The sequence below is a fragment of the Aplidium turbinatum genome, chromosome 2 (assembly GCF_918807975.1).
Source record: "Aplidium turbinatum chromosome 2, kaAplTurb1.1, whole genome shotgun sequence".
Lineage (NCBI taxonomy): Eukaryota > Metazoa > Chordata > Ascidiacea > Aplousobranchia > Polyclinidae > Aplidium > Aplidium turbinatum.
Window position 1 is genome coordinate 11,656,186 of NC_137473.1, and position 19,694 is coordinate 11,675,879.

At 40.5% G+C, this 19,694-nt stretch overlaps 1 protein-coding gene across 1 annotated transcript; it reads right to left on the minus strand.

Annotated features, from left to right (window-relative positions):
* Positions 1-12,757: 12,757 nt before the first annotated feature.
* LOC145765453 (tetraspanin-31-like) lies at positions 12,758-19,185 on the minus strand. Its single transcript, XM_082577280.1, has 7 exons — positions 19,046-19,185; positions 16,622-16,760; positions 15,915-15,967; positions 15,493-15,639; positions 14,633-14,731; positions 13,867-13,953; positions 12,758-13,139 (listed from the first exon to the last, which is right to left on the minus strand). The coding sequence occupies exons 1-7, from the start codon at positions 19,094-19,096 to the stop codon at positions 12,915-12,917; spliced, it is 801 nt and encodes a 266-aa protein (XP_082433406.1). The 5' UTR covers positions 19,097-19,185; the 3' UTR covers positions 12,758-12,914.
* Positions 19,186-19,694: the final 509 nt, after the last annotated feature.

Consider the following 19,694-nt stretch of genomic DNA (forward strand, 5'->3'; position numbering starts at 1 on the left):
AATCCTTAAGCAGGTCCAAAGAGCGAAGCCACGACTCCCACTCTTTAACAAAGCTATCAGGGACCTCGGTGTCCCAATCAAACTTGTCTATCGCCAATTGCTGAAGTATAAGGCGTGCTTTTAGAAAAAATGGCGCTCCAAAGCCTAGCGGATCAAAATTTTGTCCAAGCTGACTGAGCATACTTCGGCGCGTGTGTTTAGCTAAGGGCTTTAAGGAACATGCGATACGCATCTCGTCAGACTCGGTTTGCCACACACAACCCAATGTCTTCGCTGATGGCAAAGTCATATTTTCAGTCTGAAAGTCAATGTCACGAATCAAAGGTGAAAGCATCTCATTATCCAAATTTGACAAGACAATCATAGCCTCCTTGTTAGCACTCCACTTACCAAGTTTAAACCCACGGCTATCAAACAAAGCAATTGATTCATGAGTGATTTGCTGAGCTTCCTCTAAGCTATCAGCCGAAAATATAAAATCATCCATGTACATATTATTTGCAATATTGCAGAGAGTCAATTCACCAGCACTGCTGGGATTCTGCTCGATCATTTTCTTTATAGCCAAGCAAGCGATATACGGGCTACTCTTTATTCCCCAAGGGTGTACACAAAAACGAAATGGTACCATCCTACCATTTTCAAGGTCATCATCTTCAAACCACAATATACGAAACAAATCCCTTTGCGACTCAGGTAACTTTATTTGAAAGAAGCATTTAGTCACATCAGCCATGAGACCAAATCTACCAAGCCGAAATCTAGCCAAGACATCTACCAGAGGGTTTAACAAGTCAGGACCCGAAAACATTACATCATTAACACAAGTTCCTCGAAATTCAGACTTGCCATCGTAAACAATGCGCTTTTTTAATTGTGACGTAACAAAGTATGGTAAATACCATTCAAATCCCTTGACATTTCCTGCTTCACCAGTAGGCTCAATATAGCCATTTGATTTAAGATCTTTCATGGTGTCAGTAAGGAAATCACGAAGTTCGGGTTGTTTTAAAGCTTTCTTTCTTAAAGCAGCAGCTCTATCTGACGCCAACACAAAATTGTTAGGTAGATCAATATCTTCCTTCAACGGAACAGGTATCTCAAATCGACCATCTTTCAACTCAATATTCGGTTCAACAAGTTCTCTAGCCAACTTATCATTGCGAGACAATTCACAGGTTTCATTTTGCAACGTCAAATCCTGAATGACTTTATTCAGGTCTGCTATTTCCATATCACGAGACTCAATTTTACGCTGAAAGCCAGAGATGACATCCGACTCTGAAGACGTCTGCACTCTGCACACTTTAGCAACGCTTTCATCTAAGGGTGACTTACCACCACAAGCCAACCAACCGAGAGGAGTGAGCAAAGCATGTGGTTCACTACGATTTTCACCAACACGCTCTTTTTTTGCACACATCAAAATTGAAGAGCTTGTTTCCAAAACCGCTTACATCCACTTTCGGTGATTTCGAGAAAACCACGAAAAACGTTTATGACAGTTTCGCTTGGTAAATGTAATGCGCTTTTGATTTCTGACGATGTATAACTACCTACTGAATTGAGCCATGACGTTTGTCCAGATCTAAGAAATATTAGAATGCTTAGAATCGCCTTTTTATAAAATTAGAAATGTGGATATAAGCGGTTTTGGAAATAAACTGGAGAATAAAAATTGCCAGAATGAAAGAAACCAATTTTTGAAACCATTTTTCCAAGGTGACCACCACTAATTCATCACCACAACCCAAATCCACTTTAAACAAAGCAAAAAAACACAGTTATAAAGCTCAAGTAGGCTACTAAGCACCGTTGGTAACTGCAACAATAGGCTGCAAGCCTACAACACTGCTTATCAGTGTTGCCAGATAGTAGATGCTTCAAACTACCAAACACATTTCAAATTTTTCCAAACTGACCAGAGACTGACTGTCAACTCACCAAAAATGTTTTCCAAAATTCTGCCAACTCAAAATTTTACTGCCAAACAACGTAAAATTCTGCCAAATCTCGAATTTGGTAGTGAAATTTACCAAATGGTAACACTGCTGCTTATCACGAAACGATGACGAAAACGGTTTAACAATCAGCGATATGTCACGTGATACAATGGCTTAATATGATTGGTTAATTGTGGATACAAGTGGTTTTGGAAACAAAGTGTGATGGCGCGTAAGCGGTTTTGGAAGAAAACGCAATATTTAGTGTCGAATTTGAAGCAGAAAGAGATGGTTTTGGAAAAAAAGGAATGGATAGTAGGTACCTATGGTAATACTCTACCTAATGACACTCTAAACTCAATTTTGGTAAAAGTGGCGCCTAAGCGGTTTCGGAACTGGGCTCTTCAAATAAGCGTTGTCGTTGCCAATCAGTACATCTACAGTACTACAATCATTCAAATGAAACATATTCACGTCATGAAAATGACGGAAACCATTTAAATCTTGTTTATGCGGTAAAGTTTTAACATCGTCAGCCCAAGCTGGGTTAACCACCGAAGTTATATCACAAAACAGTTCATCTGTCTCTAACGACTGGATGTTGAGTTTGACAAGGTCAGCACAAGTAGCTTTCTGACCAGCCAGGGTATCCATTTTAAACGACGCTTTATCGTACGGTTTAAGATCAAGTTCACACACCAAATCACTCGAAACAAACGTCAACTGCGAACCAGGATCATGCTGACAATACACCAACTTCGATTTGCCAGTCATTGGATTCAAAACACGAGCAGCAGTAACGCGGTTAAAGGCTGCTTTAACATTTCCAATCTTAACATTACGCACAGGAACTCTGGCACCAGTATCATCTTTGCCAACCGAATCCAGAGAATCACGTGACGTCACATAAAAATCATGCAGAAGAAAATAGTGTTTTCTATCGTTGTTAGGCCCACACTTACGACAGTTATTTGCATGAACGCAATCCCTAACCATATGCTGGCGCAAACAATTCAAGCATTTGCCAGCTTTCACAATGACATCTCTCCGATCTTTAGGTGTCAAGCGCAAAAATTCTTTACAATTAGACAAAAAATGATATTCAACTTGACCACGTGACGAACAACAAATACATGCCGGTAGGTTTTTACGTCTGGCTTCACCACCGCGCGGTGCGCCAACAACAGTCGAGTACTGCGAACTCCCTGACATCACATCATCATGGGGTTTTACGGACGTCTGCCTAACCGGACATGAAGGCAATTTTCCTTTGCCAAACTTTTTAAATTGCTGCGACTCACCAGAATCGCCCATTAGCATAATGCTAAAATCAGTCGACTTACGCGTTTCCTCCCGTACTACAAATTCAAACAAACTCTGAAAGGTAGGCTCATCAGTGCCACCATACTGATCACCTAAAAAGTCAAGATAACGCTGCTTAGCGTCAAACGGGAGTCGCTTAGCCAAATCCAAAACAAAACGTCCTTCTAATTTATCACGCTGACCATAAGCTTGCGCATAAAGCAAACACTGCGATAATTCATCTTTAAACTCTTTCAGATCACTGGAAGAGGTCGAAGTCAATTTGCTACCATAGCGATACTTTCTAATTTCTGGTTCTGCGAAAAGACCTCCACGAACCCCAAAACGCTGGGACAAGCGAGCTAACGACATTTCTATCCTGTCTTCCTCTGACAAGCCAGGGGTATCAGAAACCAAATTAGCAATCGTTTGCGCAGCTGTCCTAACACAAGCTGCTTGTAACAAAGTCAAACGAGTCCTCTTAAAGGGCGAAGCTGCCATTAAGGCCGTAACACGATTTTTAAAGAAGATAAATGGCATATTATTACCATCGTAACCAATCAAGGCCGCCTTATCGAAAAACGTCCTACTATTTTGGTATTCAAAAAAGCAATCCTGCTGTTGAGAACTCGATTTAGCGGGAGAAGACAAGCTATATCCCTTAAGGGGCTGAGTGGGCTCAGTCACATGCACAGCCCGATCACGATCCTCACACACGTTAAAATCAGGAGACGCGATACGCCTCTCACAACCACCCAAATTACGTGTAGCTGGGCGATCCACAACTAGCGGCGCAGAAAACTTTGAAGGGGGCAAAGCATTACTGCTAATGGCGGCCCCGTGACCTGTACGCTCTGGGGGAGGATTTCGGTTGTAATTCGCAGACCTTGGCTCTACAGCATTCGGAAGACCCTTAGCCGCGGCCCCGAGACCTCCTGAAACAGCTGGAAAACGTGTGGATTGCCCTGGTCCACTCACAGGTTGAACGGGCGTTTGGAAAAGGTTATGTAAATTAAACTGCGATTGATGTTCATTTCTGGAATGCCTAGAAGAGCTCTTCCTAGAGCTACGCCGGGAGCCCACCTCTGATCGATATTCAGCTAAAACTACCTCTTTACGTTGTTCAGCCCTCAACTGAGCGTCTTTGAGTGCGAACTCAGCAGCTCTAGCTTCGGCTCTCGCGGCGGCCTCAGCTGCTCTCGCTTCGGCCTCAGCTCTCGCGGCAGCCTCAGCTCGAATGGCCTCAGCTCTCGCGATGGCTTCAGCTCGTATGGCCTCAGCTCTCGCGATGGCCTCAGCAGCTCTTGCTTCGGCCTCAGCTTGGATCTGGAGCTCCTCTCGTCTTAGCTGTAGGTTAATTTGTGCAACTATCCGAGACGAACTCTTAGACATCCTAGTGCTTACATTTGAGGCGCTATCCTCAGGATGTATGTCAGCATCCAACGTATCTGAGAACTCACTTTCTTTTTGTTCAAAGTTATTTTTTAACGAGTTAAATTCGGGATCTACCCTATCACGAAGTTCTGCCAAGATTGCAGAGTTAAAGATTGTAGTCAAAAGAGCATGGAAATGCCGTAATTCCTCTTCTAAAGTAGATAAGTTAGATCGAAAAATTAACAGTTCCTGCTTATCACTCAAAGAACCTAGGGCTACAGAAAGTTCCCCAATTTGAGTCAAAATATCCCGTCTAAGATGCCGGGCCTCTCGAACTGACTTAGCCTCATCGTTATTGGGTCCCTCCCCAGAATGGCCTGCCCGACCGCAAAGAACATCATCAGGCTTAAACTCAGTCGAGTCTACGGCGGTCGAGTCCTTATCGCCACCGAGTGTAGACATATTAAATGTTGGGGCTAAATTAACAATTAAAAAAATTAAGTTACACAAACACACAAAATTATTAGGCTACAGTAGTTATAAAAAACTTAACTGCCAAGACCGTAAAAATACAAAAAAGAATTTAAATGCACGATACCGTAGCTGTACGGGTATGAAGTCCTAAAGTCCACAAACTTGCTTGGATTCTTCCACTTGAATCTACAAGCACAGATGGATTGTCTTTTAATCTTCTTTCTTGCCAATGAATGTCAAAGTTATTTTTCTTCTGTACCAAACTGAGAAGAATTGTCTTTACTTTTCTTTGCTTCTGTAAGAGTGTAGACTACCAACCAACAAATCTTCTTTTATTATTTCTTGTACTTCTAAGTAGTTCTTCTGCACTAGCTGACAACAAACACGTCATTTATTTTTATGCCTTTAAGTGCTTCTTGGCCTACCAGCTAACAAATCGTTTTTTATTTTTCTTGTTTTAATTTCTTCTTGACCTACCAACTGACAAGAACTCGTCTTTTATTTTTTATGGTCACAGCGGTAAACCATAATCTCTTCGTGGGAAAATTGTAACATAAAGTTCCCGAATCCGTTTGTCTGCATATAGTGACCGAAAGGAAACACTCCTTGAAACGTCTATTCTTAAAGTGTATTCCTGTAAAATTAGCCCGCGGCTATCGAAATGCAACGCCGTACACCTCTAAAACTGTCACTACGATACAGATTACTTGGATAAAAGACGGAGAATTTGTCCAGCTAGCAAGCACCAAATAAACCAGTTAAATGTGCGACCGACTTCCAACACACAACTTCAAGAATGAATCAGAAAAATTTGTGATAACTCAAAGGCACGAGAGCAGTTCGTGACGCAATATTTCATGTCCAAACAGGTCTCAAACTGAAACAGGTTTAAACCGGTCTGACACGAGTCTTACGGACGATGGTGCAATTTTGGCTCATGTTTTAGGAATTTCCATGACGTAATATTCAGTAGACCCGAACGGTTTCTACATGACGTTTGACCAGGCGAACAACCGTCTGTAACACTGACTTCTCTCGGAGGCCCTGCACATGACGAAGAAGAACATGAACGTTATTTTTTTTATCGAACTTTTGTAAGTGAGGGCTCCGTGACTAAAGCGAAAGTAAATCAAAGGTTCCGCAATGACAAAAAGGTTGAAGAGCACTGAGTTATGTGAGTGTGTAAAATTACTGAGTTACACTTTTTTCTTATTAGAGTAGCTTGTAGTATATTAAGTTAAACATTGTGGTAAAACTTGCACGAGTTTAACCAACGCTACCTAACGATAGAAGGCTATTTCATGAAAAAAAGGCAAAATCTGTGACGTCATCACGAGTAGTTCAGAATGTCAGCAAAACGGTTTAACGCACTGGTTCCTAAAGTGGGAGCCAGCGCCCACCTGGGGGCGCTGACTATAAACTGGGCAATTGGAGAGTGCTGAGAGAAAATTGGGGCAGTTACACATTAGGGTGGGCCGTCGGAAACAGATCGCTTAGCAACTCGAGTTTCTTAGGAGGTTTGTCGAGTAAATGGCGAAATCGAAAACCATTTTTTAATTGAACGCCAGGAAGACGGCGCGCAACTGGGACCTAATCGGTAAATCACCCCATTCCAGGGATATTGACAGGGTTGCCATAACGTCCTTATTTCTAAGATTTGTCCTTATTTTGAAGAACTCTATCTTAGAAAATATTACTGTCCTTATTGCTAGGAAATGTCCTTCTTTTTGACTTGAGTCCTTATTTTGTCTTATTTTCAACAATTAGTGAATAAACTTAGTGGAATGACAGCCAAATCCCTACTACAGTAAAAGTAAACCTAGACCTGAGTTGTGTTGAGATGCACAAAGTATTTTTTTACGAACAATGAGTTGCTGGAACACATTGTTTCTGGCAAACAATATGGCATGTGATATATAATGGCTCGTATAAATGCTGAGGTTTGTTCAAAAACGTTTGTTTTACTTTGTATGAAAATTTAATTTTTCTGTTGTCCTTATTTTGGGGTTCATGTCGATGGCAACCCTAGATATTGCAGTGGCGTATATTCAGAGTTTGTGTGCCGCACACCCATCAAACATGGTTGATTCATCAATCATCATACAGTTAAACATGCAAGTAGGCTACTTGGTAGCCTATATAAATGGTGAAGGCAGGGTATACAAGTAGCCTAAGTACTTGGTAGCCTATATAAAAGGTGATGGCAGGGTATACAAGTAAGTAGGCTTCTTGGTAGCCTATATAAAAGGTGAAGGTTTGGTATGCAAGTAAGTAGGCTACTTGGTGATGATGAAGGCGTATACAAGTACGATAGCCTAAGATGATGAAGGCGTATACAAGTACGGTAGCCTAAGTACTTGGTAGCCTACATAAAAGGTGATGGCAGGGTATGCAAGTAAGTAGGCTACTTGGTAGCCTATATGAAAGGTGAAGGCATGGTATGAGCATTGCAGGTAAGGTAGATATAAAAGTGAAGGCAAGGTAATATGGACTACTCACAGTACTCAGGTATCAGGTATATATTAGTGCTCAGAGAAGGCAAACAGGTAGGGTATTGGCCTACTGACTGAAGCAAGTATAATTGGGTTCTGTTTCAGTGAAAAGTTTATTCACAATAGTGGAGGGAAATGTGAAGAAGGGCGTTCTTCCCGGCTATCAGCACAAGGCTGATTACTCACTAGCACAGCGAGCAGCAGTAACGCTTCGCCAACCAGAACGGTGTAGCCTCCACGCTAGCCATAGAGACCTCCAATTAAACGTTTAAGTTATTTTGGCAGCCGATTGTAGCATCGAATAGACAGCGATAGACACGTGTTTCGCCCATGAGGCTGGGCTCATCAGTATCGCACCGTATTCTTGCCACTTGAGTAATCGACCGCCGCTTTACCAGTCAGTTTAACTCTTATCTTTGTGGAAAGAAAGAGCCAACAAAACCAGCAGGTGCCTGGGGTGGGTTATGTGAAGAAGGGCGTTCTTCCCGGCTATCAGCACAAGGCTGATTACTCACTAGCACAGCGAGCAGCAGTAACGCTTCGCCAACCAGAACGGTGTAGCCTCCACGCTAGCCATAGAGACCTCCAATTAAACGTTTAAGTTATTTTGGCAGCCGATTGTAGCATCGAATAGACAGCGATAGACACGTGTTTCGCCCATGAGGCTGGGCTCATCAGTATCGCACCGTATTCTTGCCACTTGAGTAATCGACCGCCGCTTTACCAGTCAGTTTAACTCTTATCTTTGTGGAAAGAAAGAGCCAACAAAACCAGCAGGTGCCTGGGGTGGGTTATGTGAAGAAGGGCGTTCTTCCCGGCTATCAGCACAAGGCTGATTACTCACTAGCACAGCGAGCAGCAGTAACGCTTCGCCAACCAGAACGGTGTAGCCTCCACGCTAGCCATAGAGACCTCCAATTCGATGCTACAATCGGCTGCCAAAATAACTTAAACGTTTAATTGGAGGTCTCTATGGCTAGCGTGGAGGCTACACCGTTCTGGTTGGCGAAGCGTTACTGCTGCTCGCTGTGCTAGTGAGTAATCAGCCTTGTGCTGATAGCCGGGAAGAACGCCCTTCTTCACATAACCCACCCCAGGCACCTGCTGGTTTTGTTGGCTCTTTCTTTCCACAAAGATAAGAGTTAAACTGACTGGTAAAGCGGCGGTCGATTACTCAAGTGGCAAGAATACGGTGCGATACTGATGAGCCCAGCCTCATGGGCGAAACACGTGTCTATCGCTGTCTATTCGATGCTACAATCGGCTGCCAAAATAACTTAAAAGTGGAGGGAAATTTAAAACAAAATTCGCAATTTATTACAGGTATTCAGTACAGTAATTCGTAGTGGTGGCGGTAGCCTACGTCGAATTTTACATTGATTGATTGAATACAAGTAATCAGTAGGCTACCGGTGGCAGTTTACCAATTAATTGCAGTTAATTGGTCTGCAATAGTTATAACATGGCCGCATATGCTCGATCTGCTGATCCGGTGTTCGGCTTTGCCAAAGAAATGAATGAACTGGTTCTTCCCACCAGTGGTGACGTTCTCCGAAATTGCGCCCAAGTGAAAGAACAATACAAAATCATGAAGAAGAAGGACACCGGAGATTGCAAGAAGGAAATGGGGCTGCGCAAAATGGCGGAAGCAGTGGCGACTAAGATAACAAGCATCTACAATTTCGCCACAGTGGCGATCATTACGCGTGAGGGAGTGATCAAGAACATTCTGAAGCAATGGGCCATGGTTAAGATGAAGAATAAAATCCCCACGGCGAGAAAGACGGCTGAATGGAAAGCTTCAATGAAGGCCAGTCTTTGCCTCGACACTCTTTTCGACGTCGTTGACGACAAATCGCTGCATTCACGCGAGGTTGATTTTGTTAAAGACCAACGCGGAGCACGCATTGGTTTCATTGGAAACGTCGATTGGAAGGCGGAAAAATCTGAGAAGAAGAGTGACGAGCGGAAGGAGCAATTGCTTTTGAGAGAGAAGCGAGAAAAAGAGCGGGAAGAACGCGAAGAATGTACTCAAGACTCGGATGACGACAATACAGAAGAAACTCCTAGAAGGCGCTTCCCTTCAGAGTGCTCGATCGGCAGAGAAGAAATCGAAGAAGAGCAGGAGCGATGTACTTTCGATCTTCGTACAGTTGCGCGTGAGGCGGAAAGGTATGGAATTTCGAGTAGAGCAGCAGCTGCCCTCGCCACCGCAACATTACTGGACACAAAAGATGATTTCAATCGGATGATGGTAGTGGATAAAAACAAGCTCGTTCGTGCACGAAAACGGCTTCGTTTAGAGATGAATCACTTTGCTTCAATTTCGCTCGGCACAATAGTTGAAGGCCTTTACTTTGACGGCAGAAAGGATAAAGCCCTTACATTGAATGGCATAACTGGCTATCGTCAAAAATCAATCGAAGACCACTACGTGATGCTGAAATACCCAGGAGGTGAATATATCGACCACGTTTCCATTCAAGGGCGTTCAACTGGAAACAACATTGCCAAAACGATGTTGGCTGCTCTTGAAGTCAAGGGAATTGACGTGAAAGGTATTCAGGTCGTTGGCTGCGACGGAACTGCCGTCAATACAGGTAAGCACACAGGAGCCATCACCAGCATTGAGCAACATATCGGGAGTGCGGTACAATGGTCGATTTGCCAGTTTCACCTCAACGAACTCCCGCTTCGGCATCTCTTCGGCGAGTTGGACGGGAAATCATCAGGACCGTAAACCTTCAAAGGATTTATCGGCCGTGTCGTCGCTAATGATAAGTACAAAATGGGAGAATTTGCAGTCGTCGAGTTCGAGAAGATAAAATCCAACCTGACAGAAGTCGATGAGGTGATGGATATTAGCGGCGATCAAAAGTATCTGCTCGATATCGTGTTGGTCATCGAGGGAAGTCTGCCTCCAGAAAGCATTCGATTCCGTGATCCAGGAAAACAGGGTCATGCACGATGGCTTACTCTCGCTTCAAGGATATGCCGACTTTATATCTCGGAGCCAGAACCAACAGAGGCGCTGATAGAAATGACGAAGTACATCGTTAAAGTTTACGCACCCATGTGGTTTACTATCAAGCGAAACAATAAGATTCACTTCGCTGCTCGGTCTTTCCTTCGGTTGGTTAAGCTGACTCGCTATCTGACAGGCCAATTAAAAAAAAGTCGTCGACAGTTGCCTACAGACAAACGCCTTCGCTGCGCATCCGGAGAATGTAGTGTTGGCTCTTCTGCATGACGAGTCTAAGCCAATGCGTAAGCTCGCAGTTCATCGGATCCAGAAAGCAAGGGACGATTACACGGGTGGGATACGTCGTTTCGAAATTCCCAAAATAAACTTTGAGTACACAGACTTGACAACAAACTCGTTGCTCCGGTGGAGCGAGGAGAAGCTCACTGAGCCACCAATTTTACGCGATTTCAGCATCCAACAGCTCACAGAGCTTTTCGTCGAGACCGATTTTCCTACATCGATTGACAGTTTTCCGTGCTGCACACAAGCAGTTGAGCGCGCAATCAAACTCGTCACCGAAGTGAGCGATGAAGTCATCGGCCATGACCGCAGACATGAACTCATTCTGACGCGAACTGCTGCTCGCTCACAGCGTTCACGTTTTGAGTCAAAGAAAGATTACGTTCTGTGATTGTTTTTGACTGTGTTTACGTCGTTTTGAGTATTTTTTACTTTTTTAATTACCGCACTTTTTATTTTTTTTTGGAAAAAAAACGTTTTTTATTGTATTTAGGTGATATTGATTTTTTTGTGCGGCGTCTTCCCGCCGCCCGATCTAAAAAAAAATTTTAGATTAATTGTTTGTGACCTAAGCCTCCTATCTGAGCCGAGTTGCTAAGTGATTTGACAAAAAAAGTGCATTGACGGCCCACCCTATTACACATATACCAACACATGCCCTGTCATAAACAGTAGATTTTCATTAAGTTTATATATTTTTAATATCTCGTATAAATCGTTCTGGCTGCAAAACCAAATCAAAGAGAAATATCCTCACGTGTGGAATCGGGTCAAAATTTTTATCATTGCCTTTCCCAGCTCATAAGCTTACTTGGTAGAGGGTGCTTTCAGTACCGTTCCCATGCTTCTGGATAACGAAAGAAACCGTCTTGACATAATTAGACGGAATTGTTCCTATCCCAACTGAAACCCGATATCAAGAGGCTGATGAAATTTCACCAGCCTCATCCGTCTCATTAAAGTTGAATTTTAAGTTGTGATCAATTGCGTATTTAGAGGGGAGGATAAAGGGCGATGCCCCCCCCCCTAATGATCAGATTTAAAAGGTCCAACATATTTAATTTCAACCCAAGTAGAAAAATTTGAACCAACTAACAACCATTTTCACCAAATTTGAGCTTTCTGTGTACTACCGTTGAGACTATCCCGTGTGTAGGCTACTACCCTCAGACCTCTATTGGCCTCCAGCCGCCGAGTCAGCCACTACGCGGACTGACACAATGACTGACACAATATCTTACCCCCTCTAACAAACTTTCTAAATACGCCACTGGTTGTAATGAATGGAAATTAATTTTAGTTTTACTCTTTTTTCAAAGGGGTTTTTGATACTCTGTTCGTTGTGCAGGGGAGCGCTATTAAAAAACGTTTGGGAAACACTGGTTTCAACGTTTGCTAGCTTTGAAGTGGCTTAAGCCGTTTGTTGTAATGTTCGTAATGTTTAACGTCATAATATAATCTGAAGAAACGCTTCTGCGCACTTGCTAGCAGATTGGAAATTCGTCAAAGTTGTTACATGTAAAATAAATCCTTGGTTTGTTTTTGAATCTTTATCGTCGTGCTGGGAAAACCTTAATAGATTACTTCTGGCAGTTTCGCATACTTGCAGAGGCTTTGAACCACTGACGCAGGACCGGTTACCGCGATTGACAGTGAAGTTTCCGATAGTTGTTGAAGTGTTGTTGTGAGTTAGCTATACTATTAACTAGGTGCCGCTGAATGGAGAGTAGTCCTGAAATGTGTTGATCAAGTACACTCAAGTACACGAGAGCCAAACCAGCGCCTCTTGGCCTTGAGTCGTGCGCTTAACAACAAAGCTAACGGGTCGGCAAGTAGGCTGCCAGTTTAAGTTTTGTATACCCCCTATTGCCGAAGCAAATTATATTTGAACAAGAACAACAGCCGAGTAGAATAATAAAAAAGCTAAGTATACTTCAGTGTCTCATACGAAAGAACAAGAAGTGCAATTGTAAGCAAAAAAGAAAAGATACATGTTTCAAAAACAATCAACCTTTTTTTTTGAAAAATTGAGTTTCAGCATTGCCAAGTTCATCCCATTACAGGTTAACCTTTCCCTGTGGCTTGGTTTGCTAAAGTATTTTTCTCTGGAGGAGTATCACCATAGAAGGAATCACTGTCATAGCCGGGGTTATAATGAGATCTGCTACTTCCAGGCCATCTTCTCCCAACTACGTCACCTTGGCCACTATCACTAGAGTAGTCGTTTTCTACTTGGTTCGAGGAATTGACAGCGCGGATCAGTAGCCCGGTTACGACAGCTTGCATTATCTAAATTGGAGTAAAATGCATTTTCAAAACAAGCAATACTATCGTTCATTAAAAAGGTGTTTTAAACATTAGTACACTCTTCTTGTTACGCTTAACAAGGGAAATATATAAGAGTGATGAATGATAGTCGATTTGCAAAATTGTTCAAGTGTTTCAATAATTCGTAGCCTATTTGAGGTGTACGGAATCAGGTTTTCTGGATTCCTATTCCACTCCGACTACGAAGTCTGTCTCTAAACTGTACTCCTGCTCCAAATAGTTTTGAGATATTGACTCCAAACTCCACTCTAACTCTGAGCGCAAACCATAAATTCCCATTCAGGTTTTTCATCCTATACCCAATGCCTTCCTTACCCTTTGTCATGAAAAGCAATGCATATTTTTAAATAAAAACATTATGGCTTGGAAAAGAAAATCATAGAAGTAGCTTATACAAAAGCAACAACTGCGCCGAGTGCAGCATAAATATTTGTTCGCCAGAAGTATCAACTGGCAAAAAAATTAGACTTCTGCTCTAAACCGGTCCCTATTTCTGTCAAGCATTTCAGACTCCGGCTCCACTCCAATTCCGGCCAAAACTCAACACTTTGGTTTCTAAATATTTATAATAATGATGTGTGTTTTTATTTAACAACTAGGTTATATGTAAGCGTTTTTATATTTGATGTTAGGTTAACCTAATGATACAGTACAGTTTGATATGATATTAACGTCAATTAGAAAATACCTGAAATATTGTGGTGGCTACAAATGCTCCTCCGATCACAAAAATATTGTTGTTAAACCAGTCCAGTACGCTCTCTGAGCAAGAGTCCTAAATGCATGATTAGTTGTTAGGTGAAGAGTCACAGTCATCATAGTCCATGATCCCTCTACGAAATTTTTATATTGAACAAATAGTGTTGGTGCATTAATGCTGTAAGGATGCGTTTTAGTGACGTAGATACGGGGGAACTTTTGGGGAACGAAAAACTTTTATCTTTCTTTCCCTCCTCTCGCAAAAAAACAAGTTTTTAATATTATTACAAGATTTTAATGACATTGTATTACATGTTGAATGACGTTTCATAAATATTTGGCTGCATTCAATAGCTATATATTTTTAAACAAACTCTTCATTTTAAATATTAAAATATTTGTACTTCCCTCCACAATTGCTTTTGCGCTATTAACATTGCCTTTCTAGCTACGTTACTGATACGTTGACGAAGTATGAAATATCAATCGACATAAAGCAAAAGGGTAAACAAATCACAATGGAACAATGACTTTCTGTATGTATATTGTATACGACACTAGTCAACCATTAATTTTTTTTCTTATTAGAATTTACTTTCAGTTTATTTCTATAAAAGAGAGTTTGAAAAATGTCTTCGTCATAAAAGTTCGTAAAGTTGATACTTTATTAGGCCTATGCTTTTTATTATTTCAACCTACAGTACAAGCTACTCTTCTATTTCAACAAAAAACTTCAACAAATCTACAACACTCACGCTCCATAGAACAGTTTCGTTCATGGCAGTTGTGTTCAGACACGAGATATCGTAATTCCCATTCCATTCGGAAGCGTTCGTGTATCCACAGCAATTGAACTATTTAAAAAAATAGTGTGGGTTACGTATAATTGCCGTAACAATTTCAACCTGTGACAAATCATGTGTGGGGAAATCAAGCTCATTTCTCTGGTTTAAAAGGTGAATTGCTTTATTTTATGGATGCATTAAACAGGATTACTTTATTTTTTCATCTGTCTGCTGTGACATCATGTAAGTCTACAAGTTGTGCCGTGCTATAAGTTCCATCGGTTGTCAGGTATGAAAAATGTTTTGTCCCAACCTAAACGTGCCTTTTTTTATGCAAAACGCCTTAACAAGTTTAGTTTGAGAGTGTCGGAGCAGTTATTTGGAACACGTAGCCTATTTTGGTGCTTTTCCATAAGCCTTTCTCACGGAAAAGGAGCTTGATTCTTTGATTGGTTGTGGTACCGGTAATGTTTATCCTTGAACAGAGAAAGCCTCTTTGGAAGTTTTATCTAAGCAAACCTACAAAAACTTTGCATCACTGACACAGGCTGGGTGTCGTGCTTGACATCTTAAAGTATCTGCTTTTACTGGTCCTGTGTTGTTGCCTAAGGTAAATTAACCCAGATGATGCTTATGTGATCGTTGAAAGAGAGTTGCCTTAAGAGTTCTTTGGTCTCGCCTGCTGCAACAATCTAAAATTTAAACTATCAAGGCTTGACTTTAATGTGTGTTTGTTTGCAGAGACAAGTGTTAATTCATAGAACCAAGGTAACAGAATTTGAAAAAATGTACATTTTTTCAAATTAGACAATGTAAGAAAAGCATCTTACCGTATCTTGTATCAAAAACTTGGTGTCATTAGTGAGAGTCGTCCAGACGGTTTCAAGTTGTTGAATGAAATTGTCCCTTCCTTGAGCCGCTACGTAAGCTATAGCACCAATTTCCAATATAACGATGATGATGATAATTCCAAGATACTATACGAACAGTATTATAGTTGCAGAACACATATACATTTTTAAGTTAATTGTTTATTAAGCAAGCGATTTTTAAAACAATTGATCTCAATACCGTGTCATCATAATATACAGGTTATCTTCCATTGTACTGTATAATCTAATTCTTATTTTCACTAAATGTGGTGTTTATTCCATCAAGCAATGTATAAACAGCATGTCACTTCGTTTTATTACGTCAGGAACTGGCAGCACAGTCGAACTGCCATAAAAACCAGAAAGTCCTTAAAACTTACCATTCCTAAAATCCATTTCTTTTCATAGAAAGCACCCAAAGCACCGCATAACCCTAAAAATAAACAGTTATGAGATAACTTTGTTTCAACTTCCACATTACGTGTAAAAGCGAACATAAAAGAAAAAGGTTTGTTTGAATCTCCATTATTACCCCTCCCCCCCCCAAAAAAAAGCATGAGAAAGGCCTAATACGAAAATGCCTAATAGGAACCAAGCTGTGGTACTCCAAATAGACTAAATATATTTCATTAGCGCGTTTAGCCCTGGAACGGCAATCGAAAGGACGCCGGTTCGACACCGCTCAAGAGCATGCGGCTGCGTCTTTGGCAGGACATGTAAAGGCATGCCTGAAGGTGGACACGAAGATTGGCTTCCTTGCCTTCCCGTCCACTTAATCTAAATCTTCAACCGCCGGGTGTAAGCCTGGATACGACAAACAAAAAAGACGCGTTTTGAGTAGGCTACTTAAAGCAGTTAAAAAATAATCACTAATCCTTTAGGTTACGTCCCACAGAAATTAAGTGTTTTTATTCAATCTTATTGAAACAAGTTTATCTTTAGACCCTCGGCCTCAGAGACTCACGCGACGACGACTGAAGCAAGATGAAAAATGATTTTATGTTCTACATTAAAAACTAGCGCAAATCAAACTCAGAACAACGTTAACATTGAATGTTTTAACACTACCAGTTGACCTATTACCTACCTAGAAAGACCAGAAGGCTTCCAAGCACAATGCCGCTGTAAAAGAAAATTCTCTCAACTCCCACAATATTTACAACTTCATTGACCACCGGTACTCCTTCAATCCACAGTACAAATGCAACGCATAGTGCACCAAATATCTAAAAAACGAAGAAAAAAACATAACAAATTACTTTTTAAAAATCGGGTTGCATGTTTTGATACATACTTTCATGTTGCATTTACAATTTGTATGTCAGAACAGTATGCAAGGCATTTGAATGTCCCCAGTCTTAGATGTTTTAGTAACTAAGATAATTTTTACAAGACCAAGCCGGATAAAACCATTGAATTTTCACAAGTGAAATAGAAACTACATTAAAAACTTGAGCTAACAGATAACAGTAGCAGCTTATATAACTATCACATTCAAGGTTTACGCTCCAGTAGCTCTGTCTCAAAATTGTTCTACATCGACAAACAGTAAACCATATTATTATAGACCATGAATGAACTGATGCAACGAATGCCAAAACCCATATTATGATAAAATCTCGCTTGTCTGATAGGTTAAAAAACTGAATCTCAATCTTTAGATATTTAGCAACAGTAAAATGAACAAAAGTGGAGTAACCATGATCGTGCAGTGACGTAACCAAATAAGTTTAGGCTAAACAAGTTTTAAATGTTATCATGTACTGTGGGCAAATATTTTTTATAGACAAAGAAATAACACCACGACAATATCAAAAACATTAATAGTTAGAGAAAGAGAGAAGTAACTTTATTTGCCAATCAGATTTTATAATAATAGTATGGTACACCATAAACTTACATCACAATAACATATAATTCATAAACATAGAGGAACGCATAAGTACACGCATAATTCAGTATGATTAGCATGAAGCAGCGAATATTTTTGAAGAGTAACTCTTCTTTCTCCCAGTAAGGTAAAGGTAAAGGGAGTCCCATAATTGATTCAAGTGTCGGCTATGAGAAAATAAGGTTCTCAATTCTCATTGTACTAAGCCTTCGGCACTAAGAAGAGTAGGATGGCCAGTTTCTTTCTTTCGGCCGCCTTTACTTCAGCAGCTACGCTCACCCAATTTATTACACCCTGGGTAGAGGTCAGCGGTGTTTTCAACAACCAGCTGAAGCCGGGAGTCAAACCAAGTTTGCATAATTGGAAAGCCAACGCCTTATCCGTTGCGCCATCCCACTGCTAGGTAGTTCTCCCGATAGGTAGCTAAATTTCTACCATCGACTTTTATACTTATAATTACCTTCAACTTACTTCTGTTTTATAACTTTGCTGATTAAATGCCTTCTATCACAGGCAATGAAATTTAAAATTAAGGTAAACTAAAACATATAAACAGATCTAAAATGTAGAAATTCAATTATCTGTGATCGGAGAGTATTATTGATTAAAGAAGGCATGTAGCGGAGTAGGAATCAAGCAATTTATTTGGAAACTGAGGTCCACTACCATTATTGTGGGTCAAAAACTCAGTCTTGTATGAAAAGTGTGATCAAAAAGCTCAGTTTAGCTGTGCTTGCCTCATTTGTACTAAGATGATACGACACAGTCTTTCCATTTATACAAGTGTTCCCAGCCTAGGGTCCACAGGTTCCCAAACAAAGCAGATATGAAGGAATTTTTAAGGGAGTTAATAAATGTACTGATTTATTAATAAATGTACTGATTTATTAACAAAATTAGTAGCCTACTAAAATTTAAGTATTAGAACCTATTTACATGAGAGTAACTTTTCAACCCCTCACTTAGGGTCACTTTTAAACGTTTTTGAGTCTTTAGGCTTGATCATTCGTTGACAGGAGTCCGTGATAACAAAAAGGTTGAGAACCATTTATAGACTGAGGTTTGATGACTTTTCAATGTCATTTATTATCAAGTTCAACAGTTTCACTGAATCGCTTTGCCAAAAAGAATTTCAAACGAATAATTAAGCTCTTGAAAACAAATATTTGCTTTCCATGGTCTGTAGTGGCTACAAGCGAAAATGTTGAGCAAAGCAGCCTACCAATAGGCTACGTAGAGGACGCACATCCTTTCGTTAATAATTAGCTTATGTCAATACTTTTCTAAAAGTCTTTGTTGTTGTTCTAGCCGCAAATTACGTCAGCTAATGTTTGACACGCGTTTATGACACTATTGTAGAGGCTGCCATCAAAATAACAGCACTTGTTTATGAACTGAGTCATCTGAGACAGTGGATCGAATTAGTTTTCATTAACTACATCCCCTTGCACAAAAAAAAAACTAGAATACCACAAAACGACACATTTGTTGTTTATTTTCTTCTCAGAAAATTAATGCAATAACTACCTTTTCCTTTGTTGCGACTTTGAACACAACATAATTTACAAGCTAAGAATGTTTGATTGGTTTCTATAGTGCAGTAGGTAAAAGATTACTTACCACAAGAATAAGGTTAACAACCACAAAAATATATTTTAAAAACGTGTTCATGTTTCTGGAATCACAGCATGCAGCAACGCTACACTACATAGAATTCAATACTTTAAAACATGGTTTGCCTATTGGGCCTACGAGACACCTGTTTAAAATATCAAAAGTATGTTTTTAATGCTGTATTGCACCTTAACCCTAATTTTGGTGCTTTCGATTAACACAAAAGCAAAATAGCAGCTTAATACGCAAAGTTTTTATTGGTTCGTAGAATCGTAGTTCGTAGGCCTACTACAGTTTATTGTACGGTAGCCGCTCACTAGCTGTTCAATATTACACAAATTAGTGCTCCTGGAATGTAGCGTGCCTCTCTACCAACACTATTTATACACATTGTAAACTTCTCAAGGATTTGCTTATATCTACCTTACTTTTCCATTCATTCTTTTCCAAGATACGTTTTTCTATTCATTGCTATACTACTATAGCTTTCAATAAGTACTTTTTATTTTCCCCCCGCATTTTAATAACGAAAGAATTCATTTTTGAACCTTTAACAACCTCGCTTTGAACGCGAGTTCGAAAGACTTAGCCTAATCTTGTTTGCTAATCTCAAAGAAGTCTCTCAACTCAAACTTGAAACAAAAACAGAAAAAAA